Here is a 20660-nt window from a genome sequence, read left to right as displayed (position 1 = left end):
ATTTCCCTATATTTTCGGCCGCAGCCCGAACAAAAGCCCAATCCAATAGCCCAATACCTCACACAAGGGTTTCACGTATTCTTCCTCTCACTCCATTCCTACATTGTTCCTTCGTCGATTTTCCAAACTTCTCCGTCTCCCTCACTCCTGCCACCCCTCTCTCTCCGTCGTCTCTCTCATTCCCCGACCACACTCTCTCGCCGGAATCTCCACCGTCCTTTTACTCAGTCACGGTACACTTAACCTTTACGCAACGCAGCAGTACATCTTTCTTCATCCTCAACCAGAAGCGACTCAACATCAGCAGCAGCAGAAGGCGGCAACGTTACCGGAAGACGACGAAGAAGACTCTCTGGCGAAGGTTTCTTCATTCTGAAATAATAAGCTTTTATTCACAATTACTAATGGGATGGTTCTAATGCTTGAATTTCAATAGGTGTTGGTGACGAATTAGCCAAATTTTCTTAACTTAATATGGACGAGAATAATGATTCAAGTAACAATGATAGAATCCAACAGTAAGTTTTGTATTACTATACAAATTATTAGATGAATTGAATTAGCTCAGTCGGTTGTTGTAACTTGTATGATTATTTTTATTTTTTATTTTTTGTTACAGAGAAGCACCTCAACTGGTTTCTGTGCTTAAAGAAATGAAAAATGGGTTGGATGCTGTTCGGAGCAAAGTCCAAGATTTAGTTGCCAAGGTAGGAAAGAAGTAATTTTGAATCAAACCCTTATGAGCTGTGTGTATATTGTTCCTAGTTTATCACTTTATCTCTCAATCATAATTTTATTTACTTATGGTTTTAGTTGATGGTTAATAAGCAATTAAGCGATTTTTTTTCGTGGTTTCTTTGATGTCTTGTTAAAAATATGAATTTCTCATGAATGGTAGCTCTGAATGTTATCTTTGTTTCCGTGAGGTCTATGTTTGGTTAATTAACCCCTAGCATATGATTTGAAATCTTTGTAACCCCGAATATTAGATGGCGTTTGGTTGGGAGAAATGAATAGGAATGGGAATGGGAATGGATAAAATTTAGAATTTATTAAAAATAAAATTGTTAATTTTTTTCTCATCATGCGGAATGTTCTTTCCTTTTATTTCAAAATAGAATAGTCATTCCACCAAAATGGTGGAAATGCCATTCTATTGGAATGAAATTCCAGTATTTTAATATACAACCAAGCAAAGGAATAGAATGATAATTTTTTCTTTTCCATTCCATTTCATTACCCAACCAAACGCCACTTTAGAGTTTAGCAGGATGACCTGGCTAGTGTAGAGAAACATGAGGTTAGCTCAAATGGCCTTTGAGGGCACCAGGGTGTGCGTGTGTAGCAGGGGTGTCCTGGGATCGAATCTCAGGTTATGCAATCTAATGTATATTTTTGGACGCGTCAATAAAAAAAAGTAGATGATGTCTGGGTTTTAAATATTGTAGAGTGTAGCAGGATAACTCCATTGTTGGATAACATGATGTCTGGGTTTGATTTGATTCCTTGCTAGGACTTACATAGCATATTGCTAGAGTTTCCAAACCCTCTAATCTAAAGATTATGGACTTCAAAAATTTGGTCTAGTATCATATAAGAATATGTAGACCATCTTGAAAGATCTTATTCTTTTGTATTCTTTGCTTATTTTTGTTTTTTTCCTACTAATAGCTTATCTTCTATATTTATTATTTTCTTTGGGATAATTGATTGATTGTTGTTTTGATCAATTATTTCTATTTGATGCCACGTGTATTAGGTGAGGGCGGATCAGTTTCCAACAACGGAAGGGATAAGTTATCTTGAAACAAAACATTTGCTGCTTCTAAATTATTGTCAGTCACTTGTATACTACTTGCTTTGCAAGGCTAAAGGCTTCTCGATCGAGGGACATCCTGTCGTTCGAAGCCTCGTTGAGATTAGATTATTTTTGGAAAAGGTTTTGGTTTTAGTTTTCTGTGTATTTTTTTTTTCAATGTCCATTGACTTGTGTTCCCATTTTCAGGCAATTTTCATTTTGTTGGTTTTGAACAGATTCGACCAATTGACAAAAAGCTCCAATACCAAATCCAGAAGCTTACAAAGGCTGCTGCAGGTGGAACTGATAATGTAGGATTGGGTGAAAAGGAAGCAGATCAATCTCAGAATACAGAGGATTTGTTGAGATATCGGCCAAACCCTGACATGCTTGTTGGCAAAGCAGATGAAATTTCTCAGGTGAAATGGAATTAAATGGAGTATTGGATTCTTATAATACTGTTTCTTATTTTATTTCTGTTGCTAAACTTTTTCTTTGTGATACAGGATGGTGTATATAAGCCACCGAAATTTGCTCCTACATCCATGGAAGACGATAAGATGTCAAAGGAAGCAAGAAATGCCTTGAGAAGGGAGAAACACACTCTGCTTCAAGCTAGAGAGAGTACGTATGTTAGAGAGCTGATGGATAGCTTGGAGGGTAAACCTGAAGAGGTTAGTACTACAATTTTTATTGGTGAAACTGGATGTGAGTTTTGGCTTGAAAATTTATACATCTTGTTGTTGAAATACAGATTAGAGAAGTTATTGGAACCGAAAGTGCAGAAATGAGCAGATACAAGGCAAAATGGGAGGAACGTGCACGACGTGAAGAAGAGCTCTTTATTCGTGCACCTCTTACAAAGGAGGAAAAGAAGAGAGAGAAACACTTAAAGAAGTCAAGAAATGGGTATGCACAACTTAAATTTGTAGATTTATATGTTCCTCTTATCTTTTATTGGTCTGTAATTTCACTTATACTTTACCCTTTTTAATTTTGTGTCCATCAGGTTGCTTGGTTTGACAGACAGTTTCTATGATGAGGTTAAAAGTTTACCCATGGAGAATGACGAAACTGGTCCAATGGAAGGTTTTGAAACTGGTAGCAGTGGAATGGGAAGACTTAAGAGGCGCAAGGTAAAAGTTCCATTGATTTTTCATTTCTGAAGTTGGTTCATTGTTGCTTCGGCAAATTGTGTCTCATCAAGATGGTGTACATTTTTTTTATGCTTTTGGTTTCTGCTGGGTCGATGTGCAACCTAATTTTCTTTTTTTATCTGTCATTTTTTTTTTATGAAATGTAACATGATAGTCTTGGTATATTTGCAGAGGAAGCACTGAAGGGATGGATTGACTTTTGGTACAATACTCAACACAAGTTTTTCCTTGTTTCTTTAAATGCTATAGTCTAGGATCTCCTTATTTGGTCCAATTGTTGTTTTGTTTATGACAATAGCTGGTTAATTTAAACACTAACTGGCATCATTTTTGAGATATACTAGTTGCCATTCCACATTCCAAATTAAAGAAGGTAGTAGAATTTTTGGCTGTTTTTTTTCTCTTTTTTTGTGTATAGTTTTTGTCAAATGGTTATAAGATAACTTAGCACGTTTAATAAATAGATACAAATGGCCCTAATTATCTGTACTTATATAACATATTATTAGAGGTTGGGCACCAGTGGTGCCTAGCACCCTTAAGATGTGTCGCTTTGCGATTGACTAGTGATACTCTCTAAAAACTATTATATTAAATTATATGGGATCCGATACTTAATTAGACTAATAGCGATATTAACACGTAGGATTGTGCTTAGCACCAATGGTGCCTTTTAGCATTTCTCATATTATTAATATACAATACAAACATGTTTACTAAACGTATCAATGCAACAATACACAAAAATTGGGTGTTATTCAAACCTATAAATTTTGTTTCGTTTTGGAGGTTTATTATCGAGTCAAAAATTGCTAGTACAAAGAGTTCAAATTTTATAAATGGGATGATTCACCTCAGATTTAAACCAAACTGTTTGTAATGGTACAAACTTAAAATTCTAAGAAATCATTGTACGTTTACTTCAAATCCCCAACCACTTTAGCAAGTTTGAAACCTAATGCATTGAATAAATCGTAACGACCAATGACTTGGAACTTTTTGCTTTTCTTTGTGAGAGTAAAGACCAATGACTAAGGTAGCTGTTGTGAAGTTGTATCTTGTTCTTGAATGATTTTAGTGGAGACATATGGGACAGCCTTACTTATTCATATATTTCGAGTACTCTCCATAGGATAATGTTTTCTTTTTTCTTTTTTTTTTGCCTTTTTGGTTCATGAATGATATGTGTAACATGTTTTGTCGGTGCAATAAACTCAAATTTTGCACGCAATTTTTTTTTTTCAATTATTATTAATTTCTAATCTGAATACCATTTTTCATCTTTGATTAACACTATTATCACCATTGGCCACGTATGTGGTTATATAGTAAGAGAAGAAATTGCACCAAAATTAAAAAAGGAAAAGCAAAAAATCCAAAAAAGAACTAAAAGAAAAAGATGGAGCTGAAGAACTGTTATGGTGGCGGTGGATCTTCACGCAATATTATGATTAAATTGTACAATTTTTCATTATCTTGATAAAATGCACTAGAAGAAAATCCTCTTATCACAAAACACTCAACATGCCAAACTTATCCGCGTGCTTAAGAGACCGAAAAAATAAGAGAAATGCTAATGATTACTTAGCTCAACAATAGCGAATTTGGATTCAAGACTCTGATGATGTTTTTACTGGTTGAATTATGTTTTTTATGTCTTAATTAGGTACTCTAGAGCTTGGCATGAAGTTTGGTATATTTTTGAGTTAGAAATGAGATTTTTGGGAAATATGCAGTAGAAAACGGCAGACTGTTTTCTCAGAAATGGTCTACCATTTTTCCTAGAAGTAACCAAAAAAACGGCCTACGCTTTTAGAGATACGGTATGCCGTTTTTGGGGAAATTTTTCCAATGTCTTGTTTTTGATATTTTCTCAATATTTAGGATATTTTTACGCTATCTATCGATAGAAAAAACTTTTAATTTTGAGTTTAAAGTCTCCGAAAGTGATTTAGCGGGTCACTTGCTAGTTTTACGTAAATTATGACTTAGGGCCTTAAATCGTCGAGCAACAATTTCCACTCAGAATTATCAACATACTTGCATTCGGAATCATGGTAAGATTAGTATAATAGTTGCATATATGTATACATATTTAGCGTGCATGTCAGTTACCATTAGAATAACATATGAGGGTATTAGTGAGATGTACATAAAATTCCGCTGAGATACCAACAGATATATACTAAGCAAATCAGTAGCCATCAGATTAGCATTTCAGGATATTAGTAAAGTGTAACGCCCTAATGCTAAGGCACGTTACAGTGCTTTTTCAATTACAGTGCAATCTTCGCTAATCGAAGAGTTTTCTTGGAAAACGTGTCAAATTAAAACTTTTATATTAATGTATAAACTTTATAATATATTAAAATGTTTACAAGTGCCGGGATCCCGTTTTCAAACTTTTTAAAAATAATATTTCAAAATACACATTTTTTCAGGTCGCATAGCGACTAACAAAATACAATTCCCAGATGTCCCGAGACCGAACACTCCAGGTCGCGCTGCTTTGACATGTACAATCCCATCCGAGCTCAGGTTCACTCCAGTTAAGTTGTCGCCTTTCCTTTACCTACACATGAAAGTAGAACTGTGAGTCAACAAACTCAGTAAGAAAAGCATATAACATATCATACAACTTTCGACTTGTAACTAGGCGCCCACACACCTATTTACAAGGCTTAACAACTGATTAAGAACGTTCTTAATTGTTGGTGCTATTGACCATGATATCACCCACTACCAGCACTATGATTGCACTGCGGGACCGACACTATGTTCGTATCGCCATGATAGCATCAATAGCACCCAAGAGTACAATTGGCCATGATATCACTCTTAACCAATACTGTGCCCGTACTGCCGAACCGACACAATTGTTGTGCCGCTATGATAGCGCCAACTCTCTGGGGTGAATATCACTCTAAACCAGTACGATGCCTGTACTGTCGAACTGACACAATTGTTGTGCCGCTATGATATCACCCAAAACATATACAATCATACATACATCATGCATATATCTCATATAACACGCTATATACAATTCTTACTTGTTTTCCAAATTCAAATGTGCTGGCCGACCTGAACGAAAATTCTCGTGCAAGATGGATGCTGTAACGCCCCGATATTTTGCCTTATTTTACAAAAATACTATTTTCATGCATAATTTGAAAAGATAAAAAAAAATAATTTAAATACAACAGTGGATTTTTTAAAAAAAAAATCAAAATGCAACAGAGAAGGATCCTTCATTTGTAAAACAAGATACAGTAAGTAAATAATTTTAAATAATGCATTTCCACTGTGTTAGATTTATCAACTGCTTAAAATAAAACTAAGGCACCACCGGCGTTCTAGATCGTTTGTCCGCCCGTAGCCGCTCACAGTATACGTACTTAACCGACCACTCGCTCACTATACATACTTCCCTGTCTAATACCTGTAGGGGGGGAAGTAAGGGGGGTGAGCTAAAAGCTCAGTAAGGAAATGCTTATCAAACAATACCATATAATATCACACATACCATTAATTAAAATCCACTAAATAATTTATAAAACCCTAATAAACTTTCATATTGGGCTTTAATTAAATGATTACCTACCTTGTAAAAATACCATAATATTTTACTTTCGTAGTTAATATAACTTTAACCCTCTCTAGAAAATTGGTACAATAATCTAAGCAACAATCTCAACTCACTAACAACACAAATATATAAGGTAATTATCCTCACACAATTAATATCCCAAGGAGAGAAAAAAAAATTAAATACTATTTTAATCTGGATATTACATTCTACCCTCCTTAAAAGAAATTTCGTCCTCGAAATTTAACTATCCAACACTCGGGGTGTTGAGTCTTGATGTCTTTCACCACTTACTGCATTACCTCCTTATCTACAATATATATGGACCCAATAAACATGCATTTAACCTATGTCTTATCAGTCAATCCATAACACATAAAATATACACAACTTAATTAAGTATTATTATTTCTCTATACATTACTTAAATACCAAAATGTACTCCATTACAATAACGTACATATACATGCTTTAAATACTAAGTTTTGCAATCACATGCTCGTAATATATGAAAAGTTTTTCTTTCTCTTATGACCATCCTTACATGCCATTAAGAGTGAAACTATTTATTCTTCTATGAGCATCCTTACATGCCATTAAGAGTAAAACTATTTATTCTCCTCTGAACATCCTTACATGTCACTTGAGGACACATTATGCATACAAACAAAAAATAAAAAAAAATAAAAAATAACAAACAACAAAGAGTAAGTTAGAAGAGCTTATGCAAACTTCTCTTTACTATCATGCTCTTCCGTTGAATGTTACTACATACAAAAGCTTAACTTTCTATTTATTAATTTCCACCATAGAGTTACAGTGTCACCTATAGTTTCATAGTTGTTACTCTATCAGTTATAGATACTTGTTCTCATAACATTGGGAAATAAGCACTCAGACCCTTTGTAATTCCTTATATAATTTTAATGATCCATTCAACCACCACTCAGTATGAGCTCGCTTCTTAGTTTCCTTTAGGCTATTTCTCGGACAGTATTGTCTTTGATTCCTATTGTAGTCTTTTGATTCTTTTACCACTTCATTGTATCTTATTTGCTGATCTCTCCTCTGGTTCTTGGTCCTCCAATACTCTTCAATCAAGTCGACTTAATTATGAGATTAGCTAGTTTTACACAATAACTTTTGTCTACTTTTGTGACACTTTACGATAGTGGTCAAATCTGTAATCTTGATAAATTTGTAGTTATGCTCAATGATCACTTCTTCTGTAATACTAACTATCTGAGGTATCACATAACTTTATACTTATCATACCATTGATTATTCCAGCCATATTCATGCCATGTATCTCACAGTCCTCTTTAATTCGCCTAAACATATCTTAACTTCTTAATTGTACCTCTAAAACTTCCAAATCTCTTAAACATACATTCTTATACTGATTATTTACTTAAGACTATACCATATATGTATTAAAACAAAAAAAAATGCACTAATAACCCCTTTAAAATAAGTTCAACCCTACCATGGATTATCATAACCCAACTATTTACTTTCCGTGGACTTTTAATAATAAGTCAACCATACAAATCTCATAATGTATTGATCAACCAAGTTATAAGGGTAAGGATACTATATATATAATTTGCAAACTATGCCGAACAGACCTTACTCTGTCCATCACTATTATACCTCCTATACCCCTACTTGTATTTGATTTATTACTGGAGACTCACAATTTATAATTTCTTAGTCAGGGATTTTTTACTCTTACTTCCCATACTACCTTTAAGCACAAGTCAATACTTCGTTCAAGCGTCTCATTTTATATCCAAACGCCACCAAATTATCAATACCTATCTTGTTCTTTTCTTCTAATTTTTGCACTTTCAATTAGACAAAACTTAGTAGTGTGCAATAAGTTAGTTATTGTCAGCTTGAGAAAGTCCTTCCAAAGATCTCTAATACTGGCTTTTTAGATTGAGAAAAATATCTAATATTTTTCTGTTTTTTTTTTTTTTTTGCTCTTAACAATTTTAGCTTTTGACAAATCCATAGTCATTCTCTTCTCGGGCACTATAGGGCCTAGAAACACCATCTCTTTTCAGCAGGGCTGGACTTTGTGAGTTTTCCTCTTAGTTTCTCATTAGATGACACTCCAACATACTTATACTATTGTCCATAATATAAGTCGTAATTGGATTGTAGTATCCTTTGCTTATGTTGTGCCTTGAATTCCTTTATGTTGCATGAGTATTTTCTAATCCCAACACTTATCAGAAACTTGTATAATCCTTTCCATGCCATGAAATTCTTCAATATATGTTACTTTGGTCCTAATTGTGTCTCACTTTTCTCCTGTCTCTAAGTGAGGCTTTCCTAACATTTTCTCATTGAGCTATACTCCACACCATTGTTGTTGTATCAGTGAGTATTTGGAATCTAGAGATGTCACCCTTGAATGCTAATTCTTCCTCTTTCTTAAGTTTTGAATTTGCGATCTACTCTCTGTAGTTGTTTGTTGTACACCCGCCACAAAGCTGCATCCACAATCTCTTAGTTGTGTAGTTGTGATCAATTCCGAGTAGTCACCCTCTTAGTTGTCTCTCATTCATGTTGTACCCAAATTGTTAGCCGTGCCTGGACTTTTTTTTTTTTTCCTTTCTCCTTTGAAAATGTCTCTGTCGAAACCATACACATTTTTCTCTATTGTCTCCTCCACCAAGTAGATGACCTTGAGTTTAAAGTTTACAACTTTCCTTCGGTAATCTAATATTTGTTGATGCTCTGCTTATCTCTTAGTGTTTAAGATACCTTCATAAGTTATTACCTCTAGTAATTTTATCATGTCTCTTTCTAACTTCTTATTTTGGATTCTATTCAGCACACTACACTCCTTTCTATATGATGGCATCGTCCTCTCCTGGCTCATTTCTATAACATACTTATCTCCAATGTCTTTGCATACAGTACTCATACTTCTTACCATCTAACTTAGGAGTGTGTAACTTATAGAATATCCAACAAGATAGTACCTTCTCCTTAAAGATCTATTATTTCATCCTTCTTAATAAGTAGGTTTCGTAAATTATACTATCCCAGTATGGTATGACGTCTACTATTCTAAGTCATCCCTACTTCCTATATGTTGGGCTTCCATTCATGGCTAGGTGTAGAGACCGCTTCTTCAACCATTCATAGATAGGTGAAAATATATGCGTCGGTACTTAGTCTGCTATTGGTACATTTCATTATGTGCTTCAAGTTCCACTACTAGTGTTGGTGATCTTTTGTTGAGCCTGTGAAAACTCTTCAACAAATTGTCTTAGTCATGCTCGTAGTCCTTCCAATACCTCTATTAGATCGTTAGCCTTAACTATTATTGGGTTCTCTGGAGCATCAACCATCTGTGGGTCAGCGGAACACACATCCTTAGCCCCCACCTCTATTGGTCGTTCCTTCCACATTGATTCTAACTGATCTTCTAGTTTCATGTGTGAGCTCTTACAAGAAAGGTTGATTTAAAAGAAACAAAAGAGTTCAATTATTGGAAGAGAAGATTCTATGTACATATCTAAACTTAATGTTGTCAAGCTAACTAGTAATATTCTATTTATCAAATAAAGTCTTATGAACTCCTAACATAATTTATTCTAAATTTTCAAGAAAGGAACACAGTCCTTCCTTAGTTCAATTCAAGACAATAAAGAAATATAAACCTATACATCTTCTTCCTAAAAAGTGCAATCAATCATAAGAGATAGAGGGTACTATTGATGTCTCTAAGCACCACCTCAGATGAGGCTCTAATTCTAAGAAACATATTTAAATAAAAAAAAATCTATGTATCATATATAAGACTATTAATGGCAATACCAAGACAATTAAAACTAACACTTACATAATACTGAGAGGGATCTTTTTCAGTCTTCTGTATGTATACTGTGAGTATCCTTCGGGCTAACGGACGATCGGCTCTGATACCAACTGTAACGCCCCGATATTTTGCCTTATTTTACAAAAATACTATTTTCATGCATAATTTGAAAAGATAAAAAAAAATAATTTAAATACAACAGTGGATTTTTTTAAAAAAAAAATCAAAATGCAACAGAGAAGGATCCTTCATTTGTAAAACAAGATACAGTAAGTAAATAATTTTAAATAATGCATTTCCACTGTGTTAGATTTATCAACTGCTTAAAATAAAACTAAGGCACCACCGGCGTTCTAGATCGTTTGTCCGCCCGTAGCCGCTCACAGTATACGTACCAGAACTGACCCTGCTCACTATACATACTTCCCTGTCTAATACCTGTAGGGGGGGAAGTAAGGGGGGTGAGCTAAAAGCTCAGTAAGGAAATGCTTATCAAACAATACCATATAATATCACACATACCATTAATTAAAATCCACTAAATAATTTATAAAACCCTAATAAACTTTCATATTGGGCTTTAATTAAATGATTACCTACCTTGTAAAAATACCATAATATTTTACTTTCGTAGTTAATATAACTTTAACCCTCTCTAGAAAATTGGTACAATAATCTAAGCAACAATCTCAACTCACTAACAACACAAATATATAAGGTAATTATCCTCACACAATTAATATCCCAAGGAGAGAAAAAAAAATTAAATACTATTTTAATCTGGATATTACAGATGCCCTAATCACATTAATTGTAACAGAGATGAGTGACTCGCTAAATCACTACTCGAGGACTTAAACTTGAAACTAAAAGTTTCCCTATCAATAAACCACATGGCAATACCCTAAATATCTCAAAATTGGGAAAAAACTAGGGTTCTAAAAATTCCCCCAACCGGCAGACCGGTTCCCAACCGAAATTCCGGTTCTGGGTCACCAACCGGTCGACCGGTTGCCACAGGTCCCCCAGAACCAGAATTCCGGTTCTGTGCTGGGAACTCGAAAAATTCTCCCCTTGACCTCAAAATCCAACCAAACTTCACCAAACTTTCCAGAACACCTGCATAATGTATTTACAACGTTTTCCAACCAACAAATCCCAGAAATAACCACTAAGTCAAGATATGCCATTAAAGACCTAAGCTAAGGTTTTTATGCTCAAATTAACACAGCACCTAAATCAACCAACCAAAGCACTTGCTATAACCCTTAATTAACCCAAACCAAACCTAGAATTTGATCCCTAAGCATTTCAAATCAAAACAGCCACTATTACTCAAAACACAAGCTCAAACTAAGAAGAAAACTTTAAATAAACATGTTCTAGGGTTCTAGGATTTTACCTTAGCTTCAAGAGTGCTTGATTCCCTAGTTGATTGCAGCAAAACAAAGAAGAAGAACTGAATTTCCTTCTGGTCTAGGCTGGCCGAACAAAGAAAGAGAGGAAATGGAATGAATTTCCTCAATTTTGGCTTTTTCTCTCACTTCCTTAATTTCTCAAATGAAAAGGATTTATCTAATCCTTTGCTGAATACATTAAAATGCTAGGTGTCAAAAGGTAGGGCAGCCACTAATCCACTCCTAGAAAAAGACTAAATTACCCTTTAAATCAAACTTAAGTATTTTCCAAGATTAGGGGTAAAATGGTCAAATCCCATAACCCCGCTCAATCCCGATAATTTATTTTCTCTAAAATATTCCCCGCTAAGAAATAAAGTTCTAAACTTATCCATGTGATCAATCTAGCCATCCATCGCATTTTCCGTTGTCGCCGAGCAAAATTACAAAAATTGTATATTTCACATATTAATCAAACAGTACCCCTAGAGTTTAATAAAATCTCCGAAATTGAGAAATTACAACTCTAATATTTATTTCTAAATATTGGGGTCCAAAATAATTAAATTCATAAATAATAATAAAATAATAAAAATTAGTGCTAATTGCCTTTTCTTATCCAATTTAGTAAGACGGTCGTTACAATTATCCCCCCGTTAAAAGGATTTCGTCCTCGAAATCTAACTTGAATAGCTCTGGATATGCTGAGTCATCATATCAGACTCTAATTCCCAGGTGGCTTCCTCCACCTTACCGATCCTCCAAAGCACTTAATTAAAACAATAGTCTTGTTCCGAATTGAATAGGTTGTTCTTCATAGGATAAGTCTAATTGCAGTTCAAGGGCTTCATAACTCAAGATATGAGTCAGGTCTGACACGTATTTCCTTAACATGGAAATATGAAATATGCCATGAACAGCCGATAATGCTGGTGGTAAGGCTAGCCGATACGCTACCTGCCCGACCTTCTCAAGTATCTGAATTGGCCTAATGAACCTAGGGCCTAACTTACCCTTCTTTCCGAAGCACCTAATACCCTTCATTAGTGAAACCCCCAGAAAACATGTTCCCCTGTCTAAAATGTAATATCTCTGCACTTCAGGTCAACATAACTTTCTGCCTGCTTTGAGAAGCAAGCATCCAATTTTTTTTTTTATAACCTCAGTGGTCCTCTGCATTAACTCTGGACCCAAGTACTTTCTTTCTTCAATCTCGTCCCAATGAATAGGGAAACGACATTTTCTACCATATAACATCTCATAGGAAGCCATTCCTATAGTACTCTGGTAGTTATTATTGTAGAAGAACTCAATTAAAGGCAAGTACTTACTCCATGAACTCTCAAGTCCATGACACAGGCTCGCAGTAAGTCTTCCAATATTTGAATTGTTCTTTCCGACTAACCATCAGTCTAAGGGTGAAAGGTTGTACTAAACTTTAACTGGATACCCATAGCCTTCTGAAGACTCACCCAAAACTTCTATGTGAACTTTGTATTCCTGTCTGATACAATAAATTTAGGGGCTCTATGAAGACGAATGATCCCTTTACATACAACTCAGCATACTGATCCACTGAATATGTAGCTGTCACTGGTAGAAAGTGAGATGATTTTGTGAATCCGTCCACTATGTCCCTTACTGAATCATACATTCCCGTAGTTCTAGGTATTCCAGTTACAAAATCCATTGCAATGTCCTCCCACTTCCACTCAGGAAGGACTAAAGATTGCAGTAACCCTGCCGGCCTCTAGTGTTCAGCTTTAATTTGCTGGCAGGTTTAACACTTGGACACATAATCCACCACTTCTCTTTTCATCCCATATCACCAAAAATAGGGTTTTAAATCCTGATACATTTTGGTGGTTCCTGGATGCAATAAGTAAGTGTGGTATGAGTTTCATCAAGTACCTCCTTCTTGATCTCTTCAACATTAAAAGCACAAACTCGAGTTTTAAATAACAACATTCCACTGTTCGAGACTAAAAAAAATCTTTAGGCCGACCAGCCGTTACATCGTCTTGAACTTCAACTAGCTCAGGATATTCCAATTGTGCTTTTCTGATTCTTTCTAATCGATCAGATTGAAGTATTAAACTGTGTAACTTTCCAACTACGAATTCAATCCCTGCGTTAACCATTTCAAAGGCTAGTTAAGGGGCTAACAGAACAGTAGTACAAACTTGCCCGGAACCCTTTCTACTCAAAGCATCGGCCACAACATTGGCCTTCCCGGGGTGATATAAAATCTCACAATCGTAGTCCTTAGCCAATTCCAGCCATCTTCTCTGTCTCCTATTCAAATCTTTCTAGGTGAAAAAGTACTTGAGACTCTTATGATCGATATAAATATCACATTTTTCACCATAAAGATAATGTCGCTATATCTTTAAAGCCAAAAACCACCGCAGTATGTTCTAAATCATGAGTTGAATAGCACTGCCCATAATCTTTCAGTTGACGAGAAGCTTAAGCTATGAATCTGTTGGCTTGCATCAGAACACATCCCAGACCTTGTCTGGATGCATCACAATAAACCATAAACTTCTCTTGATCTGATGGCAAAGCTAACATCGGAGCTGTTATCAAACGTTGCTTTAACTCCTGAAAATTTGTTTCACATTTATCTGACCACACAAATCTCTGATTTTTCTTGGTCAATTCCGTTAGGGGCATAAAAATTTTAAAGAATCCTTCGACGAAACGTCGATAATACCCTGCTAAACCGAGAAAACTTCGAATTTCTGTCACAGACTTGGGCCTCGGCCAATTCTTCACTGACATCACCTTGTTTGGATCAACCATAATCCCATTCTTCTCAACAATATGACCCAGAAAAGGACACCTCAGACAACCAGAATTCGCACCTTTAAATTCTGCATACAACTTGTGGTCCCTAAGTCGCTGCAATACCATTCGAAGATGATGCTCGTGCTTCTCTTCTGATTGAGAGTATACAAGAATGTCATCGATAAACACTATAATGCAGTTATCGAGAGAATTCTTGAATACCCTATTCACAAGATCCATAAAGGCTGCAGAAGCATTAGTCAATCCGAATGACATTACCAGAAACTCATAGTGTCCATATCTGGTTCTAAAAGCAGTCTTCGGTATGTCTTCTTCTCGAATTCTGAGTTGATGATAACCAAATCATAGATCAATCTTTAAAAATATTGCCTTTCCCTGAAGCCGTTCAAACAGATCATTGATTTTGGGCAACAGGCACTTATTCTTAATCGTCAGCTTGTTTAGTTCCCAATAATCAATACACATTCTAAGGGAACCATCCTTCTTTTTCGCAAACAGAACCGGAACTCCCCAGGGCGATACACTGGGTCGGATAAACCCAATGTCAAGCATCCCCTGAAGTTGTAACTTAAACTCCTTAAGTCTCGCTGGAGCCATTCTATATGGAACTTTAGAAACAGGTTCGACTCCAGGTACCATATCAATTATGAAATCAATTTCTCGTTGTGGCGGCGCGGCAACCCTGGCAACTTCTCAGAAAACACGTCAAGAAAATCTTTCACTGCCCTGATCGCCTCAGGCCCAAATGTTTCAGGTCTGCTGAAATCAATTACCACTGCTAGAAATTCTACACAGTCACTGCATAGTAAATCTCTAGCCCTTATTACAAAGATAACCAAGATCCAAGACCCCTGGACTGATCCATCCTAAACAAATGGATCTTCACCTTCAGGCTAAAAAGTCACCATTTTCTGCTTACAATCTATACTGGCCGAACACTTGAACAGAAAATCCATTTCCAGTATAATGTCAAACTCAGTTAATTCCAATTCTATAAGGTCAGCGCTCAACTCCCTATCTTCGATCCTAACCGGCATAGACCTAAAGCGCCTATTAGAGATAACCAACGCCCCATTAGGCATTAGGGTTCCAAACCCTATTTCTAAAATATCACAAGGCCTTACCCAAAAAGATTAATTATTCACATAACTATGTATGAACGTATAGCTCCCGAATCAAACAACATAGAATAAAAGAACTCGTTTACAGGGAGCTGACCTGCCACCACAGAAGAGCTCGCTGCGTCATCAGCTTGAACATTAGCATACACCGGAGTAGGAACAAATGTCGCTTCCTGCTCTTGCTCTACCTTGTCCACCTGTGGGCAATTTCTCTTAAAATGCCCAACCATACCACATTGAAAACATACTTTTCAGTTACATTCTCCGGGATGGTGTTTCACGCAACGTGGGCACTCAGGGTAAGAATAACCCTGGCGTCCTCCTTTGGCTTGAAACCTTCGGAATCGCTTGTTCTGTCTTAAACCCACCACTGATGACGTAGATTTCTTCTTCCGCTCAATCATGGAGCTCCTACCACTTCCACCATAATCTGGAATCAGGCAGGTAACATCTTGACCCTCTGCCATAATCTCCTGGGGTCTCACAATAATTTCCTCAGGGCTTTTAGCCCAAGAAGCGTTCTTCATATTTGAACCTCCCTGAAAGACTGAAGATTCATGGATCCAAATCTTTCCATGCAATGATTCCACTTGATTACCAGCCATTCCATGCTTCGCTGGTAATACCGAATAAAAAATGATTGGCATTTGTGGTAAAGATACTACAGGAGACCTTTGTTGTTTCAACCTCTGAATCTCTTCTTCATGTCGTTGAATCACAGCTTCCATTTTTGCAAACCTTTGCTCCAAATCCAACGGAGCCTGTGACAGATAACCATCACTCCCGTCGGAAGCCCTCCAAGGACTTTCACCTTGGTTACGGGGACAACTTGGAATCCATTCTCTCCAACCGTTACTAGCCCTGGCCACTTTATTCTGACTCTCCATATTGCATCAGGTGTCCATTCTATAAAATTAACCTATCAGTTAGTAAGTCAGCCTAGTCAGGCAACGGCCTATTTACATACTTACTACCGCACTTACGGATTTTAAGGCAATGCACTTTAAAATAATTAGTTAGTTAAAATCTATTATGCTTCCTAACATGCTTTCACATTCACAATTATTTAAAATACTAGACAAGTACGGGCTTACTGAACCGTGAACCGAGCTTTCTCTGATGAAGATTGTACATGTCTTAGCAAGCTTCGGTAGACAAACCTGGCGGCTGTGATACCAAAATTGTAACGCCCTAATGCTAAGGCACGTTACAGTGCTTTTTCAATTACAGTGCAATCTTCGCTAATCGAAGAGTTTTCTTGGAAAACGTGTCAAATTAAAACTTTTATATTAATTAATAAACTTTATAATATATTAAAATGTTTACAAGTGTCGGGATCCCGTTTTCAAACTTTTTAAAAATAATATTTCAAAATACACATTTTTCAGGTCGCATATCGACTAACAAAATACAATTCCCAGATGTCCCGAGACCGAACAATCCAGGTCGCGCTGCTTTGACATGTACTATCCCATCCGAGCTCAGGTTCACTCCAGTTCAGTTGTCGCCTTTCCTTTACCTAGACATGAAAGTAGAACTGTGAGTCAACAGACTCAGTAAGAAAAGCATATAACATATCATACAACTTTCGACTTGTAACTAGGCGCCCACACACCTATTTACAAGGCTTAACAACTGATTAAGAACGTTCTTAATGGTTGGTGCTATTGACCATGATATCACCCACTACCAGCACTATGATCGCACTGCGGGACCGACACTATGTTCGTATCGCCATGATAGCATCAATAGCACCCAAGAGTACAATTGGCCATGATATCACTCTTAACCAATACTGTGCCCGTACTGCCGAACCGACACAATTTTTGTGCCGCTATGATAGCGCCAATTAATACTCTCTGGGGTGAATATCACTCTTAATCAGTACGATGCCTGTACTGTCGAACCGACATAATTGTTGTGCCGCTATGATATCACCCAAAACATATACAATCATACATACATCATGTATATATCTCATATAACACGCTATATACAGTTCTTACCTGTTTTCCGAATTCAAATGTGCTGGCCGACCTGAATGGAAATTCTCGTGCAAGATGGATGCCCTAATCACATTAATTGTAACAGAGATGAGTGACTCGCTAAATCACTACTCGGGGACTTAAACTTGAAACTAAAAGTTTCCCTATCAATAAACCACATGGCAATACCCTAAATATCTCAAAATTGGGAAAAAACTAGGGTTCTAAAAATTGCCCCAACCGGAATTTCGGTTCTGGGTCACCAACCGGTCGACCGGTTGCCACAGGTCCCCCAGAACCGGAATTCCGGTTCTGTGCTGGGAACCCAAAAAATTCTCCCCTTGACCTCAAAATCCAATCAAACTTCACCAAACTTTCCAGAACACCTGCATAATGTATTTACAACGTTTTCCAACCAACAAATCCCAGAAATAACCACTAAGTCAAGATATGCCATTAAAGACCTAAGTTAAGGTTTTTATGCTCAAATTAACACAACACCTAAATCAACCAACCAAACCAGCTGCTATAACCCTTAATTAACCCAAACCAAACCTAGAATTTGATCCCTAAGCATTTCAAATCAAAACAGCCACTATTACTCAAAACACAAGCTCAAACTAAGAAGAAAACTTTAAATAAACATGTTCTAGGGTTCTAGGATTTTATCTTAGCTTCAAGAGTGCTTGATTCCCTAGTTGATTGCAGCAAAACAAAGAAGAAGAACTGAATTTCCTTCTGGTCTAGGCTGGCCGAACAAAGAAAGAGAGGAAATGGAATGAATTTCCTCAATTTTGGCTTTTTCTCTCACTTCCTTAATTTCTCAAATGAAAAGGATTTATCTAATCCTTTGCTGAATTCATTAAAATGCTAGGTGTCAAAAGGTAGGGCAGCCACTAATCCACTCCTAGAAAAAGACTAAATTACCCTTTAAATCAAACTTAAGTATTTTCCAAGATTAGGGGTAAAATGGTCAAATCCCATAACCCCGCTCAATCCCGATAATTTATTTTCTCTAAAATATTCCCCGCTAAGAAATAAAGTTCTAAACTTATCCATGTGATCAATCTAGCCATCCATCGCATTTTCCGTTGTCGCCGAGCAAAATTACAAAAATTGCATATTTCACATATTAATCAAACAATACCCCTAGAGTTTAATAAAATCTCCGAAATTGAGAAATTACAACTCTAATATTTATTTCTAAATATTGGGGTCCAAAATAATTAAATTCATAAATAATAATAAAATAATAAAAATTAGTGCTAATTGCCTTTTCTAATCCAATTTACTAAGACGGTCGTTACATAAAGTGTACATAGAGTAGCATTGAGATATGAATAGATATATAATAGGCTTTCAAAAAGTATGAACTAATTGCTACCATATCAGTACAGAGTAAAGCCTGGATTTGTGGTTAGTCATACTTTAGTCGAGAACGTTCCTAGCCTAGTTATAGGATCGTGATTAGGTGTATATGCGCCTAGTTACGCTCTGGATATATGTTTATGTTTATGTTTATGATTTTCTTACTGAGTCTGTTGATTCACAATTATTACGTGCATGTGCAGGTAGGAGCCAAAACTAAACCAGAATGAGTCTAGAGCTAGATGAAGATTGTACATATCAAGACGATTAGACTTGGAGTGTTTGTGTCTTTGGAAAAGTTTATGCTCACTTTTTGTTAGCAATTGGGCAAAACTTTTGCTTAAAACATATTTTGAAAATAATTGTAAACTTTTAACGGGATCCTAGAATTTCATAAATTATATTTATTTGTTAAAGGTTTAAATTTATTTAATTACGTTTTTCTATAAATTCTTTAATTAGCAAAAGAGTGCACAGTAAATAAAAAAATATTATAGAATAGATTCAAAATGTAATTAAATTAATGAATATATTATCAATTTATTTACAGTAATTAATAATAATTATAAAAATAAATAAGCAAAATTAAGATAAATTAAAAATAACTATATGTATAAAAAAAAAATTATGATTTATAATATTTTTACATTTAATTGATATGAAACAATGCCATCCAATCCAATACTCACAAGTAAATAGCCCATATATATTTATATAGTAATAAAAATTAGACACCAAAAACTCAAGAACTATAACATTCTTCAAAGCATCGTCAACAAAACTTATTTTACATAAATTATAGTTAACAAGTTAGAACTTTTTTTAAAAAAAAAAAATTGACCTAATATCCAACATCTATTAACAATTCTCAAACTATATGGGTAATATTTATATACTTATATATAAAATATTTATAGTTAAATTTATTTAGTATTTATCAATGATTAATATTTATTGAAAAATATTTCAAAGGAGTGCTATCATGAACCTTTAATTATAATCTTTTAAGTAATTTTCATTTTCGAAAACACATTTCAGATTTTTTTTTAATTTTTTGTATGGTAGTATTTTTTATAGTTATAATACAACAGTATCTTGGTAAAATTTTACAAAATTTTAAATAATTTATAATGTCAAAAATATGTTTGAAATTTTTTTAACACGCCTGATAAATTGGAATATCAGAAAATCTATTTTCGGTACTGTAAACTATTTTGAATTTTTCAAAAATTTATTGAGAGATATTGTAACTATAATGAATACCGTTATGAAATTTTTTTTTTAAAAAAAATTATTTTGACATATGGTTTTAAGTGTAAAAATTAACTAAGAAATTATAATTAGAACTCCTCCCTTTAATTGAGGAAATGTGTGTTTTTTGCACTAGTCTCATAGAAAAACATGTGTTTATACAAGAAGGTTGTACAACCAACTAAATACGTAAAGTAGGAAGAAAAAACGTTATAAAGACTTGTGGCTTGTTAAGACAAGTGTAATGTAGTGTGGCGTGATGTGATGTGCATGTAACATGTTGGTCTATACATACATGCATACATCACTGTCTATATCCAAGAAAAAATTATAAGTGCTTAAAAT

At 35.3% G+C, this 20660-nt stretch overlaps 1 protein-coding gene across 1 annotated transcript; it reads left to right on the top strand.

Moving 5' to 3' along the window:
- On the top strand, positions 1 to 3349 carry LOC115697943 (uncharacterized). Its single transcript, XM_030625120.2, has 9 exons — positions 1 to 361; positions 437 to 518; positions 620 to 707; positions 1760 to 1939; positions 2035 to 2217; positions 2305 to 2472; positions 2553 to 2707; positions 2808 to 2934; positions 3127 to 3349. The coding sequence occupies exons 2-9, from the start codon at positions 475 to 477 to the stop codon at positions 3136 to 3138; spliced, it is 957 nt and encodes a 318-aa protein (XP_030480980.1). The 5' UTR covers positions 1 to 361; positions 437 to 474; the 3' UTR covers positions 3139 to 3349.
- The last annotated feature ends 17311 nt before the right edge of the window (positions 3350 to 20660 follow it).

Source organism: Cannabis sativa, chromosome 7 (genome assembly GCF_029168945.1).
Source record: "Cannabis sativa cultivar Pink pepper isolate KNU-18-1 chromosome 7, ASM2916894v1, whole genome shotgun sequence".
Classification (NCBI taxonomy): Eukaryota; Viridiplantae; Streptophyta; class Magnoliopsida; order Rosales; family Cannabaceae; genus Cannabis; species Cannabis sativa.
The sequence above is the reverse complement of the archived record's forward strand: the minus strand, read 5'-3'. Positions and strand labels throughout refer to the sequence as shown.

Excerpts from the sequence above, each read along its gene's own strand:
- LOC115697943 (XM_030625120.2), top strand. The coding sequence starts at position 475 with ATGGACGAGAATAATGATTCAAGTAACAATGATAGAATCCAACA. Across the intron at positions 519-619 it reads AACAATGATAGAATCCAACA|AGAAGCACCTCAACTGGTTT; the intron begins GTAAGTTTTGTA and ends TTTTTGTTACAG. Across the intron at positions 1,940-2,034 it reads TTAGATTATTTTTGGAAAAG|ATTCGACCAATTGACAAAAA; the intron begins GTTTTGGTTTTA and ends GGTTTTGAACAG.